We start from the raw sequence: 20,582 nt of genomic DNA on the forward strand, positions 1-20,582 counted from the left end.
TCTTTACTTTTATATATTACAGTAGGACTTCTTTGTTATTATCAAGCTATAGAGCCACTTCTAAAGTGTTTCCGAGCAATACAGCACTGAGAATTGTTTTATACTGGTATTTGCAGAGCTACATTAGGGTCAGCTCTTGTTTGGCCTTACAAACCTGCAAAAGCCATAATGTTTGCCAGCCATGTGCCAGTCACAAAGGGTGTAACTGAACAAAAACACAAACCTCAGCCCTTGCAGGTCAAGATAGCTATCACACTCACCCCACCCATTTAAATTATAGCTCCAGAGCAATTCCAGAAGAGTCCAAAGGTTGATGTTAGCTGTGTGTGTTCATCCTTCTGAAGTTTACCCTGCCCACTTGCCTTTCAAAGTAGTGAGAACAGAGTTTTGGACCCTAGGGCCAAATTCCTGGGCTTTTACATGTCAGGTGGCCAATTGCTCCCATATGCTAAATAAAGAGACATGGTGAAGGGCAGAGAAAGAAAATCTATTATGCAGTTTGGGACACACTATGGGAAGAGGCAGAGTAAATATTCTGCCCATCTTCAACCATCTTCAGGGTACAGACATGAGCTTTCGCTTTAAATAGACAAAGAAAGTAGGGGACAAAGGTATGCATTGTTAAACAGTTGCAGTCAAAGGTGTGTTCTAATGGTTGGGTGGGGCCTGCTTTGCCATTATCTCAGTCCTTGTTCTTTGAGGGTTCTGGAGAAGTTGTTACCGCTGTCATCATTTGAGGGGAGCAATCTGGTTCCCAAGACATGATTGCTTCTGCTTCAGGGTGTAGCTTCACTATTATAAGTAATTGGCCTAATTTTGAGGGGTGCTCTATTCTACAAAGCCTGGTATTCCTTACAGGTAGTTTCAGCCCCTTGTCGTGAAGATGTTATCTATCATTCCTGTCCTTCCTTGATTCCAAGGTGGCTGCAGGAGAGAATGTCTCAGAGCAAAGGACAACAGGTACAAAATGGGGACAGAGATACCAAGCTTTTCTCCTGTTTTTGGTTAATTTGTGGGCCCAAGTAAGGAGTCAGTGCTTTTTAGTAAAAGCTGTTTAAGCCCTTCTTATAGTAGCATTTCTTTGATTGCCTTATCACTTTGTCCTTTATTACTTCTGTAGTGATAAAGTATCATTATCAGAACAGAAAATTAGGTCGATTTGTTTGTTTTCTTGAGACAGCATGTTACCATGTTGCTCAGAGTGGCCTCAAATTCCTAGGCTCAAGCCTTCACTTCCCAAGTAGCTTGGATTATGGACCTGAACCACTGTGCCCAGCTAGAAAGTTCTTTAAGTCACCTGTCTTTTCAACTTTCTCCTCTTCCTCTGCTTGTTAAGCAAGATTTGTCGTATTATCAAGGAAAATTGGGAAACAAGTATCAGTGGGTCAACATGAGTCATCCACCCAGTAGTTTCTACTTTTTCTGCTTTATAGAAATGCAAGGCTGAACTATAAATTATAAGGAAGTGCTTTAGCCCATACACATGTCCTCCAAGCAAGAACTGTAATTAAGCCAGATAAAACTAGCTGCATGACTATGGAGTCTTTCATTGCAAAGCACAAAATGAGAAGGGGAAAACCACCAGTCAACAAGCCTGAGCATTCACAAAGAGGTGTATTCACATCATTTTAGTCCATTGCTTTTTTTTTGAATTTTATTTTATTGTTTAAAGAACAAGAGATCTATCCTTGTAGCTGATTTTCAAGTGTGCATTACAATATTGTTGTCTGTAAGCACAATGCTCAATAGATCTGTAAAACTCATTTTACATGATTGAATTTTTTTTTATTAGTACTGGGGTTTGAACTCAGGGCCTACACCTTGAACCACTCCACCAGCCCTTTTTGGGAATGGATTTTTTCGAGATAGGGTCTTGCAAACTATTTGCCCATGCTGGCTTAGAACTCCGATCCTCCTGATCTGTTTCCTGAGTAGCTGGGATTACAGATGTGAACCACAGGCACCCAGTCACATGACTGAAATTTTATACCTGTTAGCAGCTCTTCCTTTCTTCCCCCACACCCTACTCAACCACCATTTCACTGTCAGTTTTGTGTTTTGAGTACTTTAAATTCGTCGTATAAAAGGACTCATGCGGCATCTGTGAGTGGGCTTCTTTCACATAACAAAATGTCTCCCAGGTTTGTCCATGTTAACCACCAATTCCCTGTCCTGTGTGTGTGTGTGTGTGTGTGTGTGTGTGTGTATGTGTGTGTGTGTGTGTGTGTGTGTGTACAGTAGTATAAATCCACTGAAACATTCTGCAAACTAAGGACATTGGAGTTCTTAAATAGGCAATGTTAACTCTCAACTTGGCTGCATTATTTTCATTCTGGTTTCTTGTTTCTTCCTTCCAGAGTATAAACTTGTGAGGAAACTCTAAGGAGTTTCTTTTTATCACATGGGCAGGAAGAGGTGAAATATCCATTAAATTGCCAAATATCCATTCAAATTTAGAAAAATCAGATGCAAACTGAATGCCTTTTACTAGAGACAAGGTTAAGCAATTTGTGGTACAAGCATATCATTACATGTAATGAAATCGTGCTGAACAAGCACCTGTTACACAATATCTGGCTAAGTGAAAACGTGGGCTATAAAATATGTACGATTTTTTTGTTAAAACAAAACACAAACCTCCTCGGTGTATATATTCCATCTCTGTATTCGTATTTCAGTGAGGTGAAAGATGTGTCAAGATAACCCAGGGGCTAGAGCCCTTTAAAAATAAGACTCAGCTGGACACCAGTGGCTCACATCTACAATCCTAGCTACTTGGGGAGCTGATATCAAGGGGATTGCAGTTTGAGGCCAGCCCAGACAAATCTCAAGACCCCATCTCCAAAATAACCAGAACAAAATACACCGGAGGTGTGACTCCAAGAGTAAGGCACCTGCTTTGCAAGTGCCAAACCCTGAATTCAAAACCCTAGTCCCACCAAAAATTAAAATAAAGACTTTCATAAAGAATATTTTTAGCCCATTGGATGCAGCTTTCACGAAATAGTTTTCCCACTTGTTTGAGCTTTTTATTTTCTACTTATAATCTTTAATTGGTCTGACTTACAGATGCTTTCTGCCATGACTCTGACCCAATTAGGAAATGAGTGTAAAATGCCGCCTACAGTTAGTATCCCTGGGACCAGCAAGGATGTAAAATGAAGAGGAAGGTGAGCAAGCTGCAAACATCTTTGGGAAAAGAAGCAATTTTGTTTACCTTGGGCCTTAGAAGAAATGTTTATAGTGTATTCAATCATTAAGTATGAAATGGCTATACATTTTATTGTTTTAAAGAAATGTCCTTGCAATCCTGATTTTAAGCTTTTAAGATGTTTATTTAATTTAAAAGCAAAACCAAATAGTTGCATTTTATATACAGTAATTTTTAAAAATCATGCCCTACATTGAGCATTTAAGTGATTTCAGTTATTCACTATTATAAAGAATGCTGGCATGGCCAGGCATGGTGGCTAAAGCCTGTAATCCTAGCCACTCAGGAGATTGGGAGGACTGAAGTTCCAGGCCCAAACCCCCTCCCATTTCAGCCAATGGGTGCAGTGACATGCATCTGTCATCCCAGCTACGGGGAAGCATGAATATGAGGATCACAATGGCCTACCCCAGCATAAAATGAGACAACCTCAAAGACAACCAAAGCAAAAAGGGTGATGGTGTGACTCACCTAGTAGGGTGACTACCTCCAAGTGCCAGCCCCTGAGCTCAACCCCCAGTACTGCCAACTAACTAACTAACTAACCAACTACGTAAGCAACTAACTAACTAACTAAAACAAGCAAATAATGCTGGCCTGAAAAACCCTGTATTTGCATCCACTTGGGAAAATAGGCAACGAGGCAATGAAGAACAGCATTTAAAGCAATCAGGGACCAGAGTGGAACGAGGACAGAGGCCTTAGCGAAGAAAACAGTGCTATGAAGTCAGTCCTTGTAGTGTTCAAGCTGGTAAGGCACTGGCTCAGACCAGCCAGCCCAAGCATCAAGCCAGAAAATACACAGCAGGAACTTGTTTATCAGTAAGAGTAGAGAAGAAGTAAGAAAGTAAATCCCTGGGCATGTTGAAAGTCACACTGGGAACAGGACATCACTTGTAATCAATGAATGAAAGTTAGTACTCACACCCATTGCACTTCTGTGTGATATCTTAGCATACAAACAAAACAGTTGATGGTGAGAATTTTTAGAAGCTCAAGATTTTTAGATTTGTACAAATAGTCAATGCTTAATCCTAACTCGAGGTAGTTTTTGGTGTTTTATTCCTTGACTAATTTGAGATGTAATAGCTTAGTTTTAGCCACTGGACTGCAACACTGATTTCAACACAGCAATGATGAGAGTGTCCCATAAGCATGGTGGTGGCTGGAACTGGTCTGCAAGTGAGGTCTCATCTAGTGTGAATCAGCTACATGGAAATTTTTATATTGAGTCTGGGAGAGTCTTGACTCAAGAAATTATTGACTATTTCTTGGTATAAATAATTTTAAGTAGAGGTAGGACATACCCAGACAACAAATCTGAGACTTACTTTATTACATGAAAAAAAGAGTAAGGAAGTTGAGAAGGGAACTGGAGGAAGTTTTAGTATGAATTTATCCTAGAGGAGAAAGAGAATGAAAGATGCATAATTAGAATACTAGGAGAACTTTCCAAGTGTGTGTGCGCATGTGTATGCACGTGTGTATGTGTGTGCATGTGTGTGTGCCTGCAAACGTGTGTACATGTGTTCATGTGTGTGCATCTGTGTGTAAGTGAATCACAATGGGTATCTATAAAACGAAATATTGGGAAAATGCAAATATCCAAAAATAGAATAGTAAATGAATAAATATGACACAGATCTATAAAGCATTTTAGTTAATATTTTATATTAGAAATGAGTGGGAAGGTGTGTACTGTAATGTTAAAGAGATCATAAGTATGTATACTATATCATGTGATTTCAAACACTTAAAGTAACACATGTAGAGAAAAAGAGAATAAAAATACATCAATGTGTTATCAATGGTTGTTTCTGGAAATAAAATATGAATGACTTTTTTCTTTATATTTCCTTATTTTCCATTTTTCTATGCCACAAATTACATATATACGTATATATATTTTGAAGTTGGGGGAAAGAAAACTTTTTTCTTCTTTTTAATCCAGAGTATTGTTAAAATACTTATATATGTACATCTCCATACTTTTCCTGGCTCCTTGCTATTTAGTAAACGTCTAGAGAAATGATGAGTTCAACTAAGTATCAAAGTGGTATAAATATGTTTATTTCTGAGTCAAAGACCTTTCACCTAATATTATTCATTTACTAATAGTTATCTATATATGTATTTATTTCTTTTTGTAATGTGGATTAGCATATCATACTATAATGAACGTTTAAGGTTTGTAGTGCTTACCTTGAAATAAAGACTCAATAAATGTGCTTTTGTTTCATCATTGTTGCACATATTTAATAGAACAAGCTGAATTAGAAGCCCAATGTATTCCAATTATGAAAAATAAATATAAGTATGATATTTTTCTTCATTGTTTGCAGGTACTTAGCAAACTTTACAAATAGTCTTTCATTGCTTTGGATTAATTTGTAAATAGATATTACAGACTAATAAACATTTTTCATCCATCTTAAATGAAGAAGCAAGCTTAGGTTTCTTCTGTATTCTGCAGACATAAGGGGAGAGAGGTTCCTTCTCAGTGGAAAACTGTACTCGTGTTATCCTAGAGTTAAAAAAAAAAGTATGTGAGCAAAGAAGTGTTTTACTTTGAGGAGATGCTATGTAATCTCAGCCCTATTGTAATCTAAAATTGGCTTCATCTTCCCAGTAGTATTTCATTTGGTAGAACAATGTAAAAGTCAAACCCATGTGCCCAGTAGCTGGAAAGACCACTACTCAGTCTTCCAGACCCCCATTACTGCAGCACAGTTTTCACACAAGCAGTATCAGCAGCATCTCAGTGCTGGTATAAAATGGGGACTCTTAGACCCATGCCAGATTGCAGAATCAGAATCTGAATTTTAATAAGATAACCATGTGACTAATAGGCACATTCAAACTTAGTTCTGCTAGATGACTTCTTTTTTGGTTTTGGTTTATTATATGGCACAGAATAAGAAGAAAATGATTAAAGCATGCAAAAGTGTGTGAGTATGATGAAATCAGAGGGTACTTCATGGTCTCTAACCAAAACATGGTTTAGAACTACAAATGGATGATCATGACCCTAAATTTTATTGTACATGATGTGTATTAGATGCTGGAACAGTCATATGGTCATGATCATACAGCTCATAAAAAAGAAAATAAAAAGCACAAGCAAATAGGAAAAAACACAATAAGTTTTGATTTAATTGTCTAACTGAAACATACTGCATGGTGAAATTCCTGGAAATACCATAATCCACAGGAAATCTCTCCTTGAAAGATTTAGTGCCAAATATAGGTAAAATATATGCGAAATTTCCTAATTCACACACTGGAGATGGCAGATTCCCTTGCTTCCCCCCTATTGTTTGCATTTTGATTAATAGCAGAGAAAACCATATATGGATGTGGAGGGGGAAATGTTTGTGGGTTAACAGAAAAATATTCTGACCACGAAGTTGATAAGCAGCATTCACTTTCTGGTTCATTTATTCATTGGTCATTCTCATGACAAATAGCAACTGAGCACCTACTGTGTGAGGTACCATGCTAAGAGACATTGTCTGTACCTTCATGAATTATGCAGGGCATTTTTTGAAAACTGTGTGTGGGGTTTGTTCATCTATGACGTTTCTATGCACAGCGTTTTCCTTTTTCACTGATAATGAGAAATATCTGGATCTTAATTATCAGTCTGAGTCAAGTAAATTTAGCAGTTGTGATTGCATAGTACATAGTAGCAGTTGGTACCATGTGGGAAAAATGAAGCCAGAAATATACAGAGATGAAACTAAAACATGTCATTAATGGTTATTGACATTAAGCAAGGGCTTGGCATAGACTAGGAATAGAGGGCTAGGGGCAGCTAGGAAGGTAATGTGGATAAACAGCAAAAAGTTGGAACCAGGAACAAGTCTCCCCTAAACAGTATGGAGGAAAGCAATGCAATAATGTTCAAACACATTTTTAGTCATATGATCCCTATTGATGGATTATCTTATATGTCTTCAAATAAAGGCAGTTTGTTTTTCAATTAGTCAGAATATGCACTTAGGAAACCATTCATCCTTAAAATAAATTGTTTTATGAGTTTCCTTGGAATGATGGATTTACTCATTACAAATGGAATCCGACAAAATGAGTGGTAAGTTCAGACAGTCTCCAATAGGCAAGCAGCCCAGACTTGGGTTGAATCAGCCATTACTCTAGAACAATGGTATCTTTGTGGGTTATGAATGCAGTTGCCTCCTAGATTCCTAAACCTGCCTTTCCAAAGCCCAGGAATTTGTGACTACTTAATCATAACCCTGTGACAGGTTCCATCCTTGTTTCCCAGTGACTAGATAAATTATTCAATGTCTCTCTTCCTCAGTTTCCTGATATGTAAAATGAATCATACCTATTTTATGTGATTGTGTAATGGTTAAATAAAATACCACATATCACATATATTAAGAATCTAGAATAAGCAGTTCTATATAGCATTTGCTATCATGATTCGCTGGTTAAGAGTACCTGTGCTTGGCTTTTGCTGACTTCTTTCCTTTTACCCAAGTTCATTTCCCAGCTGTACATGTGATTTGCAGTACTCATGTACTGAGTTTCATATCGTACATTATCTGGGCACTGTGGTTCCATGTCAAGACCTCTGCCTTCCACACACCCTGCTGCAAATATTGCTGGCAGACCCTCAGTGTAACAGTGAGGAATAAGCAATGTTTTGTTTCAAAGGTTCTTGCTGTTGAGGAGCAATACGCTGCACTCAGCCTGGTGGCTTCTTACCTAGAATATGGTGAAATTAAGGGAGCCAAGCAAAGCACTTGCCTTGTTCTTCTTTAATTCCCTCATCTCCCTTTCTTCATTTCCACTGGAAAACAAAGACCATCCATCTAGAAGAAAGGACAGTGCAGGATTCCTACCCACAAAGGCTGAATGTGTGCTAGAATGTCTTTTGTGGACAAGAAGTAAAGGGAAAAGTAAGGAGTGTAAGTCTGGGTATACAATTGTATTGTATCCATAGGGGTACACTGGTTAGCCAAACTGTTACTGATTTAGCTACACTGTAATTTATTGTGACTTAACAGAAAGTAACCTAAGAAAAATGAGTCAAGGGAAGGTTGAATTTTGACTGAGATCTTTAAACAAAATATATACCACTGGTTTGTAAACTGCGCAGTACCCTCAGGGTGTCCATGAAAGTCAGGGTGCCAAGGTCTTAGTTCTCAGTCCTCCATGCCTTGAGTAGTACTTGGCTTGTGGCAGTAAATTGTTTCTGCCCGGCGGTCCTGGTGGCCTCAAGCCTCCCACGGGGAGATTTCTTTTAATGCTCCAAATCCCTTCCAGGGCCACTGTCAATATTTTCAAAATCAAGATGATGGTTATTAGCATATTCTGTTTTTAGCACAATCTGTTTCTGAAGTATTTACTTGGTGTAAATGTTGTATTGGGGTGGAGGTTTATTTGGCTTGATTGATCAAACTACCCAAGGTCTTCAGCATTTAGTTAATCTTTTATTCCATTTCATGCATCCAATTATCTCCTATGCACTTAAACCACTTGAGTTCTTTTATGCAATTTACCTTGGGCCTGTATTGGAGCATCTTTAACAAAATAGAGAAAGATCAAGAACATTAAAGTTAATACAGAGAATTTATTCAGTCAGCCTTCTCTAACTCTGACTTAATTCCTGCAGTAAGTGGAAGTATTTCCACAGTTAAGAAAACCAAAATGTATCACATCAATTCATCTAACAGGTCCAAGAATCAAAGCTATGAACTAGATGCTGTTTAGTCTCCCCTTGAAAGAAGTAACAAAAACTCACTGGATCATATATTTTAAGACACTTGGAAAGTGATGTAAACACATGAGTACATGGAAAATTATAGATCTTGTATTCTGAAACGTTTTTTAGGATATATATCCTAAAAGTCACTTTTTTTAGTCTTGCAAGTAAGTCAACAAACATTTTGTAAACTTCTGTGCAGAAAACCACAACACAACTCAAATAAGTTGGTGAGTTGGTGAGTTCAGGTTAGTTGGCATAAGTTGTTTTTCCAGTTTCTTAGCCTAAACTTTTAATGCCAAATATTCTTCACAGACCTAGGACTGCCCACTGACATCCTCTACTGACATTCTGTTTCCCCTTCTAGAAGAACCTATCCCATGTGATGATTTGTAGTGCAGTCTTTGTGTTCAAAGGGAAGTAGGGTTTTAGTCTCAGTTCTACTAACTTCAGTCTGTGACTGGGCAAGTCCATGTTTGGGAAACTGTGTGTCTGTTTCCTTATTTTGAAATGGAAATAATATTTACCCTGAAGAATTATTGTATGATGCAGATAATATGGATATAAAGTTCTTTATACTTAATAAATGGTTGGTACTATTTTTACACGGACAGAGAGTTTACTGTGCAAGCATGAACTCAGATTTCACTTCTCGAGGTACAGTCACTGAGCTGACTCACCATGCCAAATGTCAGTATTTACCCCTCTGTTCCCACTTGGGGGTAGAATAGGTGAAGTTATCTAGGAAGATTAGTTTCTTCCTTCTCTAAAGGCTTTCAAGGAAGACCCTGCAATCTCCATCTGTCAAGACCTTACAAAGTTGAACCTGTTCTTTATACCTAACCTAAATCCTACCCTGCCACAGAAGCCCTTTTTGTCTTCTATCCTGAGATGCAAGAGCCTTGCTCCCCAGCCCCTAGCAATGGGCTTTCAAAGTCAGGTGCCCACAAGCATTTATGAAACACCTCCTGTATACCACACCCTGTGAGAAACAAAAAAAAAATAGATGTAGATTTGTTCCATACTATGGGAAGATCTGGTAAATAGAAAGCAGTTTAAAACCCAGAAGCAGAACTCTGAAGACCAACCACATCAAATTAGATGGAATAATTGCACTAGTCAAATAGTAGAGAAAATACCTGAAATATAAATGCAAATACTAAGAAAAGCATTAAGAATCTCAAAGCCAAATATATTTATGCACAAGTATTTATTGCAGTCAGAAATAGAGGTTTCTGGAAAAACCAGCACTACTTTTATGTGATATGTTTGGGTGAAGAAGTTACAGGTGATATTTCAACTGGAGGAAAAGAGGTCTAGAAGAAAGCACAGATGCCTATTGAAGAACCTGCTTCTTTTCAGAGAAACTGACTCTCTCAGCTGTGGGCATGTGCATTCAGGAAGTGTAAGAAAGACAATTCAGGGAACAGAACAGCCAGACCTCAGTGTTGGCATACCTAGCCTGAGAAAGAAAAGGGCTGCAGGTACCTTCCCTAAAATGTTCTGGAATTTCTTCCCCTTTCTCTCATGCCCTCATTCCCTTCCACTCAGAGACCTTTTTAGGTGTGTTTTTATCCTAAATCTCAAAATTAAAAAACCATTCTTTGTGCCAAAAACTCTAGCCAGTGGTACATAGCTTGGTCTCATAGGGAAGGTAAACTCACCCTTCAAAAATATTTTTGTTCCTTTTAGCTGTTTGTGAACTGTGAATCATGAAATGACAGTTTAAAAAGTCAGTTTTGAACCACATCTTCTGTACTTCCCTTGTTCAGAGATGACCAGGGGAAGAATAATTTAAGGAATTTTGATTTATGTTTTGTGACTCCTAGGCTCTACAATTATGTTGACATCCATGTAACCAAACAAGTAGGAGCAAAACCAGGACAATGTACCATGGTAAGCCAGAAGCCAAGTTGTAGACATGTTTTCATAGGGAAGGAGTGAACAATTGTGTCAGATGCTGACAAAGAGGTATCATGGAGGAATCACTGTCATTGACCTTCAAGTGTGTGCTTATTCTTTCCATATAGCTGCTGCTGTAGGAGCCACTCGAGTCCTTAAAAGTTTTATGCAGAAATCTGGGTGCATGTAACTACATGTGTATGGAAGAGAAGCTGTGGCCAGGCATTCAAAGGAGGGATGTATCAGCACAAATGCTGAAGGTCCAACTGCTGGCTCAGGGCTGCCAACACTGAGATGAGGCTGGAAGAGTGCAACACCTTCTGTGGGTACTAGTTCCTTATTCTGGCAAAGGATATGGGGCTACCCACAAAAAATTTTTTTTCCTTTAAAGATAGAACTTAACTGGATTTATTTTTAGCTTTGAGACTTTTCTAGGCTAAAATAATACCTTTGTGTGTCCTCTGATGGATGTTATAAGAATGTAGCCCATTTTATATGAAGAAAAATGAATTTTTATTTCCTATTCACTTAGGCTGTCTCACAATCAAATATATCCAGTGAGAAAGGCATAACATCAAGTAGCAGTAGCTTGTTGTGGCTTCTACATAGTCTTTTAAAACAATGAAGATAAGTCTAAACTATAATAGTAATGGCTTATAAAATATTAAAATATTTTTTAACCATGAGGAAAATAGTACATGTAGGCTGGATTCATGGAAGAAATTTAGTAGGTCATTCTGCATCCATTCCTAGATTTCAAAATAGACTTTAAAAGTCTCCTTGAAGACATTGAATGAGCAAATTTGGCCACTTTACTGGTCTCTTCTTTCATAAGAATGAACCACAGGAGAAGAGGCAAAGGCGTTTCTATGTCACCTACCTATCTTCATGGAGTGCCAAATGATGTACCTCTGGGCTTGCAACATCTGTCTTAGGACCCCACCTGCCCAGTACAGTCCTCCTTGGAAAATGGCAAGTTTTCTCAGCACAGGGGTTCTATTTTATGGTACTTTTCATTTTTTCCAGCAACTGCTGGTACCTAAGAGCACTGCAATAAAAACCTGATGACTTGAGTCACATGGAAGTTGCACCTAAGAACTGTTGAGAAGGAACTGTAAAAATGAGAGATGCCAGAAATTCTAAAATAACATCTGTGAGGGATTCTGTGGTTCCTAGAGCAACCTGTTTTCCCATGAATCATCAATGATAGCTATCAATGCCCAGAGCATGTAACACACACTAGGTGTTTGTAAGAAGTCCTTGGATGATGTGACCTATTTAAATGCCTTAGTCTGCTGTGCCATCAGCATCAACCTCACCTGGGAACTTAGTAGAAATGCAAATTCTTGGGTCCTACCTCAGACCTGCTTTAAGGTAAACTGCATAAGGTCGTGGGAAATTCTGATGCACTCTAAAGTTTGGGAACCGCTGTTATTGGTCATTCCTTTATCCTATGAAAATGTTATGGTATTTCTTAAGCATATGGAAGAAATTCTACCTGCCATTTTTGTTGTTGTTGTTGTTGTTGGGAGGGAGGGTGGTGGTTCTGGGGTTTGAACGCAGGGACTTGCACTTGTAGGCACTTTAACAATCGAGTCACATGTCAGGCCTCCAGCCCTTTTTTTATTCTTCAGTTATTTTTCAAATAGGGTCTCATTTTTTTGTCCAGGTTGTCCTTGACCACAATCCTCCTATTTGTGCTTCCTACATGTGTCACCACACCCAGCTTGTTGGTTGAGATGGGACCTTACTAACTTTTGCCTAGGCTGGCCTCCAAAAGTGATCCTCCTGAGTAGTTGGAGTTATAGGCATGGGATACAATGCGTGGCTGATTTGTAGTTAATTAGAAAAAAACTCCATCAAAAAGTGGGTCAACAAAGTACATGCTATTGCTTTAGTTCACTTTTCCCTACATGTAAATGTTTATTTGGACATAGTCAAAATAACTTTAGAGTAGTTTAAGAATTTCCCAGGAACCCATTTTTCTTCTCATAGTTAATAGTTTTTTCTTAAAGCAAAAACCCACCCTGCCATTAAATAGGCAATTTTATATTCATTTCATAAATATGCTTAATTTGTCACTGAGATTACCTGCAGGTGGATTTTTAATGTGGCATTCATCTCTGTTAATATAAAGTTCTTCTTCCAGTACTTCCTTAATTCTCTTATGTGGCTCACAATATAAAAATTTCTTCCCTGTAAAAGCATTAACAAAATTGGTTTCTTAGAAATTCTGCCCAACCTTCTCACCATTATCACAACATGAATACCTTTAAAAAATATTATTCTATAGAAATATCAGAAAATTTGCCCTGTCGGGACCATTTTGGAATCATTTCTTCCATTGAAACTTTTGGTTCTCTGGGGATTTCATACTTTCATGTAATTCCCCATCTTGTAGGATAAGTTTAGGTTCCTCTTTTAGGTATTATGAAGAAATATACAAAACTTTCTCATAAGCTTTAAGAAAACTTTCACTCATTTAGTCAATAAATTCTTATTACAATAGTATTGTGCCAGGCATTTGGCTCATTACTGAGTACAGGGCAAAGGATAAGACAGATGTGTACAGGGAACTTGCAGTATACATCTGGAGTGTAAAATACCTCAGCATTTTAAATTATCATTTTGAAAGATTATATCTGAATTCTAGTAGCAAACCATTTCTGGACATATAGCTTTTTCCTGGCCTTTAAACCTGATCCTATAATCCAGGACTGGTATTTGTTCTAAATACCTTAAGTACACTTCTGCATTCCAGAGGACAGAATTACTGGGAACCAAAAGCACACTCCAGTGTGCTCCCTGACCCTGTCTGTTAGATTCTCTGTGTGTCTGAGCTCCAGCCACCTGTCCCTTCTGTCCATTCCCACCTTTGTACATCCTGTCTTCTCTGTCTGAACTGCCTTTGTCTGTCATTTTTTCCCTGTATAACTTCTACTCCAATTTTAAGTATCAGCTTCAATATTAGTTCTGTGGGGAAACTTTCCTTGATTCTACAATATAGAAGTCATTTTGTCTTATTACCTCCTTTTTTCTTTTTGTTTTTTAAAATTTATTGCAGCTGGCATACAGATTCCTTTCATTTACATATAATTATTTGTGTGGCTATTAGTTTAATATCTGTCTTCTTTAGTAGACAATAAGCACAACAAGGGCAGGGATATTGTCTCTTTAACCCAGTAGTCCTATAAGAGAGCTTAGCATATTAAGAGGTGTCCAGCAAATGTGTACGGAGCTAAGTACAGTTACACTAGATAGCGCTCTAGGGACATCTGCCAATGTAGCATTGTGAATGTTAGGGGACCAGCGGTTGTAGTCTTTGTTCCCAAAAGCTCAATTGAAGGAGCAACAAAAAACTTAAAACAAGCAAATGTTGGAGAATGTTATCAGAATTGTGAGAGCACTATTAATCGATGTGAAGGTTGAATTGTTCTATAATGGATTTGTGGGTGCTCAAATAGCCACCTGTATGTTATCTAGAAAGGAGCTTCTCTATGTATATTTTAGAGTACATTTGTGATTAGGGAATAGAGACAGTAGAGACATCTGAAAATTGAGATTTTTTTTTTTTTTTGGTGGTACTGGGGTTTGAACTCAGGGCTTCACACTTGCTAGGCAGGTGCTCTACCACTCCAGCCACTCCGCCAGCCCTTAGAGACATCTGAAAATTGAATGGGAGCCTCTACCTAAAAAGAGGTTTTGAAAGAAGGTGGGGCAAAAAATTATTTGTATTCTCTTATTCTGATTTTGTGAGCTTGTGAAAGTTTGGACATCTGTGCTAATCCACTTCCTTCCCTGCAACTTCTCCAATGCTTGGCAGTTGGTGAGTCAATGAATGTTGAACTGGTGAATCAATGATGAAGTCCAGTTCCTGAGAGTCCCTGGCTAGTCCTTTAACTCGGAACTAAAGAACCTTTTGATAACTAGTGTTTTAGTGGGTGAAGTTGCTAGATAAAATTTTAAGTAGGAGTAAGGACTCTCCATTACTAAATACACTGAGTTTAATTTCTCTAAGTAAGGTATCTGCATTATGTTGGTGGTAATAAAAGGAATCAGATATGGTTGTCACATGGGGGCTGGTGCTGTGGAGGGAAGAGACCCCTTTCACCAGGAGCAGTGGGTTTGCAACTCTTTGATGAGGTCTGGGGCGAGTGGAAAGTGTGGGGTCCACTTAAGCACAAGTACTGAGAGCTTGGGTCCTATACTCCCTCTCTGGGCCAGTCAGGGCACAGGAAGCCTCAAAAACCTTACACTTCTTCTGAGAAAGACAATCAAGGAGGCCCTATAGGAGGCTGGAAACTGCTGGTGTTCCTCTTTGGTCCAGTTATTTTCCTCTCATTCCTCACCAGCTGCTGAAGATCTATGGGGTGCAAGAGACTGAAATGTCTAAATGTATGAGACAATGTGAGTGGGAACTGCATCCTGGCTAGGACTCAAGTTACAACTTGATAGATGTTGCTGCAAAACAGAACTGTCTTTATTTATTTGAATATTGTTTGTATGTTTGGCAGACCAGGGAGGAAACAGAAGTTGGGTGAAATGTGGTACATAATTCTAAGATTCTAAAGGGATCAAGTAATAGTTTATAAACTTAAGAGTCCATGAGATAAGAGCCGAAGTCCTTTCCTCCGCTTGGCCTATAGCTCAATTTCCTGATCTGTAAAGTAAGTGAATTGGAGAAATATCACACGCACCCACATAAATATATAAATGTTTTATCTATAACGTGCACATGTAAATATGTCAATACACACACACACGTATTTCTACTTAGTCGTTTTCAGAATAATGCTACTACAGATTGGATTGGAGCTCAGACCCTAAAGCTCAGGTGCCCTTTGTGGAGGTTGGTTTGGGGACACGGACAGATGCTTTCTGTCAGAGGGCCATCACCTCTGCCTTTGTTGGAACAGTGGCTCCTATCATTCCCGCCCAGATCTTGAGGTCTCTCACTGGTTCTCCGCGCCCTCCGCCCCTCCCTCGCAGAGACCGCGAGAAGCTGAACTCACACTGTTTGCGGGGCTCCTGGGGGCCGCCGGGCTCCCCGCGCGCCCTGCACCCCAAGCCCGCGGGCTGCCGAGGGTGCTCCCCGTCCTGGCCCCCCTCGGGCGCTGCCGCCGCGGTCACCACCAACGCCTCCTGCCGCCTCATGCCCGGGGTCTCGGGCGCTGGGACGCCCTGCCTGCGCTGCTCCGCCCTGCTGCCAGGCAACGAGGCGGCTCCGGTTGGCATAGTGACTGCTGATGCTCTCCAGTCGCTGGGCCAACCTGTTCCCTAGTGGGACGTCTGCGCCAAAGAAGGCGATGAGGCGGGAGCTGGTGGTATGGCTCAAGTGGTAGAGTGCCTGCCTAGCAAGTGTGAGGCCCTGAGTTCAAACTCCAGTGCTGCCAAAAAAAAAAAAAAAAAAAAAAAAAAAGAAGGCGATGAGGCTAGGGAGCTGACCAAAGCAAAGGACCTTCCATTAATTCTTCATCTGTTTCTCACACCAGTTTTTGAAACAGGTTTTTCAGTTCTCTCCTAGGGAAATGGAGGTTCACAAAAGCTTAGGAAATTGCCTGAGGCCCCACAGTTAAGAAGTGGCTCGACTGGAATGTGAACTCAGAAAAGCCTGGCTCCAAAGCTGGAAGGATAGGTCACCACCAGAACAACCAGGGGGAAGGGGAGAGGGCGCAGTTACTGTACTGGTGGCCAGGTAAGGTCGCTGGTTTCACGCAGCGCTATGCCTACCGCATCCTGATCACAACGTGATCAAACAAATAATCAAATAAACTAATGTCGAGAAATCTCAACTTTTGGATCGAAAACTATTGCTATTACTGGTAGTATCAGGGGTTGGGAGGACATGGAGCAACCAGAACTCTCATTCCCTGCTATTGAGAGGGTTCATTGAGCTAGGCCTGATGGCACATAACTGTAGTCCCATATTCGGGAATCCTTTGAGTCCACCAGTTCGAGATCAGCCTGAGCAGGGGGATCCTTTGAGTCCACCAGTTCGAGATCAGCCTGAGCAACATTCCAAAGGAGACTGTGTCTCAAAATAAAAAAGTATAAATTGGTATGACCAAGTGATTGAAAAACTGTTTTGGTACATTTTACTAAAGCAGAATATAAGTACCCATAGTCCTAATATTGGCATATTCTGAAATGTATGATGTGCACGAAAACCATGTACTAGAATTCTCTGAGCAACATTATTCCTAAGCCCCAACTGAAAACAGTCCAAAGACATGAGAATCAGAAATAAGATGTATCTATAAATTATTCTATGTTCTTAGAATACAGCACTGAAAAAGGAGAAACCCTTTCTACATGTAGAAATGTGGATGAATCTCACAGTCTTGATGTTTAGTAAAAGAAGCCAAGCATACAGATGTACCAATGACTATTTAGACAGAGAAAAATGAAATAATGGTGGTAGAAGTTAGAATAGGGATTACCTTTGAGGGAACACTAAGGGGAGAATAAAGTAGGTTTGGGGGAGGGAGTTCTCTTCCATACCTTGTTCTGATTGGAGTTAACATGGGCCTGGTCATTTTTCAATTTATCAAGATTTGTGAATTTTTATAAGTATACCTCCACAAATTACAATAAGTATATTTTAGTTAGAAAAAATAAACTAGTCTGAAATTTGACTCATAAAACAATGTAGTTTATCTGATCAAATAGTAAAGAAACATACATTTATTGTTTTCCTCTTTTCTCCAACATCAAAAACTTGGAGGTAGTTTGTCAACTGCAGTAATTATAGTAATTTAAATGGTTTTATTTCCTTTTTTCTTCTAATGCTATTTGAATTTTTTATTTCTGATTATCATGTATGTCTTCAATTATACACTACTTCACATTCTCTTGGGAGTAAATTGATAAAAGTAATTATAACTGTACTATTTTAAACATGGAATATGTTTTCTATTTTTTCCTTCCATAAAAGTACAAATCAACAATAAAAACAGGATGCTGGTTTATTATTTCATTTGAATTAAATGAAAAAAACCAAAATGTCCACTTGATGAAGGTAAAACTCAAGACCAAATCTTTCCTGTAAAAAATTTAGTAAAGTTGATATATTACTATTTAATAGTATTTTAGAAAAAATCTAGGTGAATTGTTTTATATTGTCTATTTCCATAGATTTAGAAAGAAGTCATCTCAATCTGTGTGCCTACTTCTTTTTTTTTTTTTTTTTTTTTTTTAGGGACTCGAGTGTTTATTACCCCACCTTCTCTCCTCCCCCCTCCCCTTTCTGTGTGCCTACTTCTTAATTGAATGAGCAATTGACTATTTAAAATGCTATCATTTCTTCACAGAAGTTGATGCTATGCCCACTGTTCCCTATTTTAGAGTCTAACAGTAATTATCCAAATTACTCTAAAAGCCAACCCAATCCTTCTTATGTATTAGACATTTTCCCAAGTTTATTGAATGGTGACAAATTGTCTAAATTATTTTTTTCCTATTGTATTATTTAATGAAGAAACTACTCCTTACAAAGGGCTGAATTGTCAATTTTTTTTTTTTTTTAGTAAGACATAGGACACTGAATACCTCATGAAAATATACCCCCTAGAAGAGGTCATTATGTATCACTGCTTGCCATTGAAAATAACAAAAGGATAAAATTAGTCATTTTTGGATATTTAAATTTAAAATCAGCTTCACTGAAGTTGGGTGTGATGACATACACCTATAATCCTAGCAGTTGGTAGTCTGATGCAGGAGGATCTCAGCCTGGGCTACAGAGATCATGTCATAAAAAAACCACTAAAAAATCAATTTCATTGAAATATAACTAACGTACTAAAACTGCATTCTGTTTAAAGTGCTATAGAATTTGATGGCATTTGAAAGTGATGAATAATAAAGAACTTATCTTGAAAAAGGAAAAAAAAATAGGTGTGAATTTAAAGAACTCATTTAAAAGGCACCAAGAAGATGGATATAGGATGAGAAATAAACCTTCAAGGTTCGGGATTCGGTCTGGAACTGTTTTCTCTCAGAATCTCATTTCCCTCCAGTTACTGCAATTATTTCCTCAAATTCTTTTGCTTGATTTGCTTATTTTTTGAGTTTTTTTCTTCTTTTGAAGTGAGACCTTTGATACCTGGCCTTTAACGCCTACCTTTGAAAGTTAGGTAGGCATTTTTTCTGAGAATGGAGCTGCTTACATTCTTGAAAAAGCTGTTTGTTGATAATTTCACTGGGTGGATGTGAGAGAGAACTACAGGATTGTAAAGAGACAGCTACCTAATTCAATGTTCAAGGATCCAATACCTAAAACAGGAATGCATTTCTGCTCAAAGTATTGGGTAAGGAAACCACTCAGTACTACTTCTGGAATACCTACCATGTAGTAAGTACTTTATTCACTTTATAGCGTATTTATTCTTTTGCAACACTGCAACAAGATATTGCTCATTTTATATGTTGAAAAAACTGAGGTTATTAGCTCAAGTCACAGATAGTTGGCAATCAGGATTTAAACCCAAATTCATGTGTTTCAAAGTTTCATGTTTATCTTAACCATTTTTTTTTAATGTCTCCAGGGACTGTCTCGGTCATCTAGACTTGTGCTCCTCAATGAGTAATCACTAGTCAAATTTGGCTATCTGGAACTTAAAACATGGCTAGTCTGAATTGAAATGTGCTGTAAAATATACACTGTACTTTGAAGATTTACTACAAAATGAATATAAGATATCTTACTAATTTTCAAATATGTATCATGTTGAAATGATTATTTTGGGTATACTTTGCTAGATATTTAAAATTAATTTTACTCATTGTGGTTTAATGAGTATTATGTTTCTATATGACAGCACTGATTTAGATAATTTCTACTTAGATCATCAGAAGTAAAATTTGGGGGTTTCTAAGGGAAATACCCAGAAATTCAAAACATCAATAGGCTACATTCAATCCTTCTTCCTGTCTCCTGAATTTAGTAAACATACATCTTAAATTCCATTTAGAGAAAGCACCATAAAGATTAATAGCCATCTAGTAATCCCGGAAGTATTAATGCATCCAAATTAATGATAAATTAATTTCAGTAACAAAATAATTGGTGATTTGGTGATATTTTATAGGTAATTCCATAAATTCACAGAACCATTTGTGGTAGTGAGAAGATGATACATGTGTTGATGGGGAATACAGATTGGGTTCAGAGATTTCATTTTGGTAAGAAACCTAAGTTTCAGGGTAGCCTCTGCAGTTCTTTTGGTCATCATCTCCTAGCATAGTGATGAATACAACAAATAGAAATAAATGCATGTGCTCCCATTTCTAGTATAAAGACTCTAAATTCTATCCCTGTGCTGAATTGTGGCCCATAAGGCTCCCCAGAGAAATGTATTTGAGATTTATAAAGGCACAGCCAATTAGTTTCTCTATGGGTCTTGGAATTATGACTTCCTTGAGCAATAATAAAAGTCACCTCTTCCTCAAGCATATAGTTCATCAAAATTTAGCTCTAAGTTACGAAAAACGGATTTAACTTTTAAAAAAGTCCCTGGATATACGTTCCAAGATTAGAGAAAATCTGGCTTGTAAACTGAACTATTTAGCCTATGTGAACTGGAAAATATAGGGAGGTGTAATATAACCAAAAGTGCCATTAGTGAGTGCCTTCCAAGGACAGAGGTGTCTATAAATGCCAAGGAAGCATAAAGAAAGCAAACTATACAAATTCTGCCCTCCAGGAGAAACGAATTCTCTTTTATGCAGTTTGCTCAT

At 38.2% G+C, this 20,582-nt stretch overlaps 1 protein-coding gene across 1 annotated transcript; it reads right to left on the minus strand.

Moving 5' to 3' along the window:
* Window positions 1–5,450: 5,450 nt before the first annotated feature.
* C2H11orf97 (chromosome 2 C11orf97 homolog) lies at window positions 5,451–15,998 on the minus strand. Its single transcript, XM_020172221.2, has 4 exons — window positions 15,857–15,998; window positions 12,936–13,040; window positions 8,315–8,508; window positions 5,451–5,735 (listed from the first exon to the last, which is right to left on the minus strand). Exons 1-3 carry the CDS (start codon window positions 15,996–15,998, stop codon window positions 8,360–8,362), a joined length of 396 nt encoding a protein of 131 aa, XP_020027810.2. The 3' UTR covers window positions 5,451–5,735; window positions 8,315–8,359.
* Window positions 15,999–20,582: the final 4,584 nt, after the last annotated feature.

Source organism: Castor canadensis, chromosome 2 (genome assembly GCF_047511655.1).
Source record: "Castor canadensis chromosome 2, mCasCan1.hap1v2, whole genome shotgun sequence".
Lineage (NCBI taxonomy): Eukaryota > Metazoa > Chordata > Mammalia > Rodentia > Castoridae > Castor > Castor canadensis.

What these genes read in the sequence shown, in the direction of transcription:
- C2H11orf97 (XM_020172221.2), bottom strand. Translation starts at nt 15,998, where the DNA reads ATGAGGCGGCAGGAGGCGTTGGTGGTGACCGCGGCGGCAGCGCCCGAG. An exon ending in CCAGGAGCCCCGCAAACAGT is followed by an intron (nt 13,041 to 15,856) that starts GTGAGTTCAGCT and finishes ATGCTTTTACAG; the next exon opens with GGAAGAAATTTTTATATTGT. An exon ending in CATTAAAAATCCACCTGCAG is followed by an intron (nt 8,509 to 12,935) that starts GTAATCTCAGTG and finishes AAATATTGACAG; the next exon opens with TGGCCCTGGAAGGGATTTGG.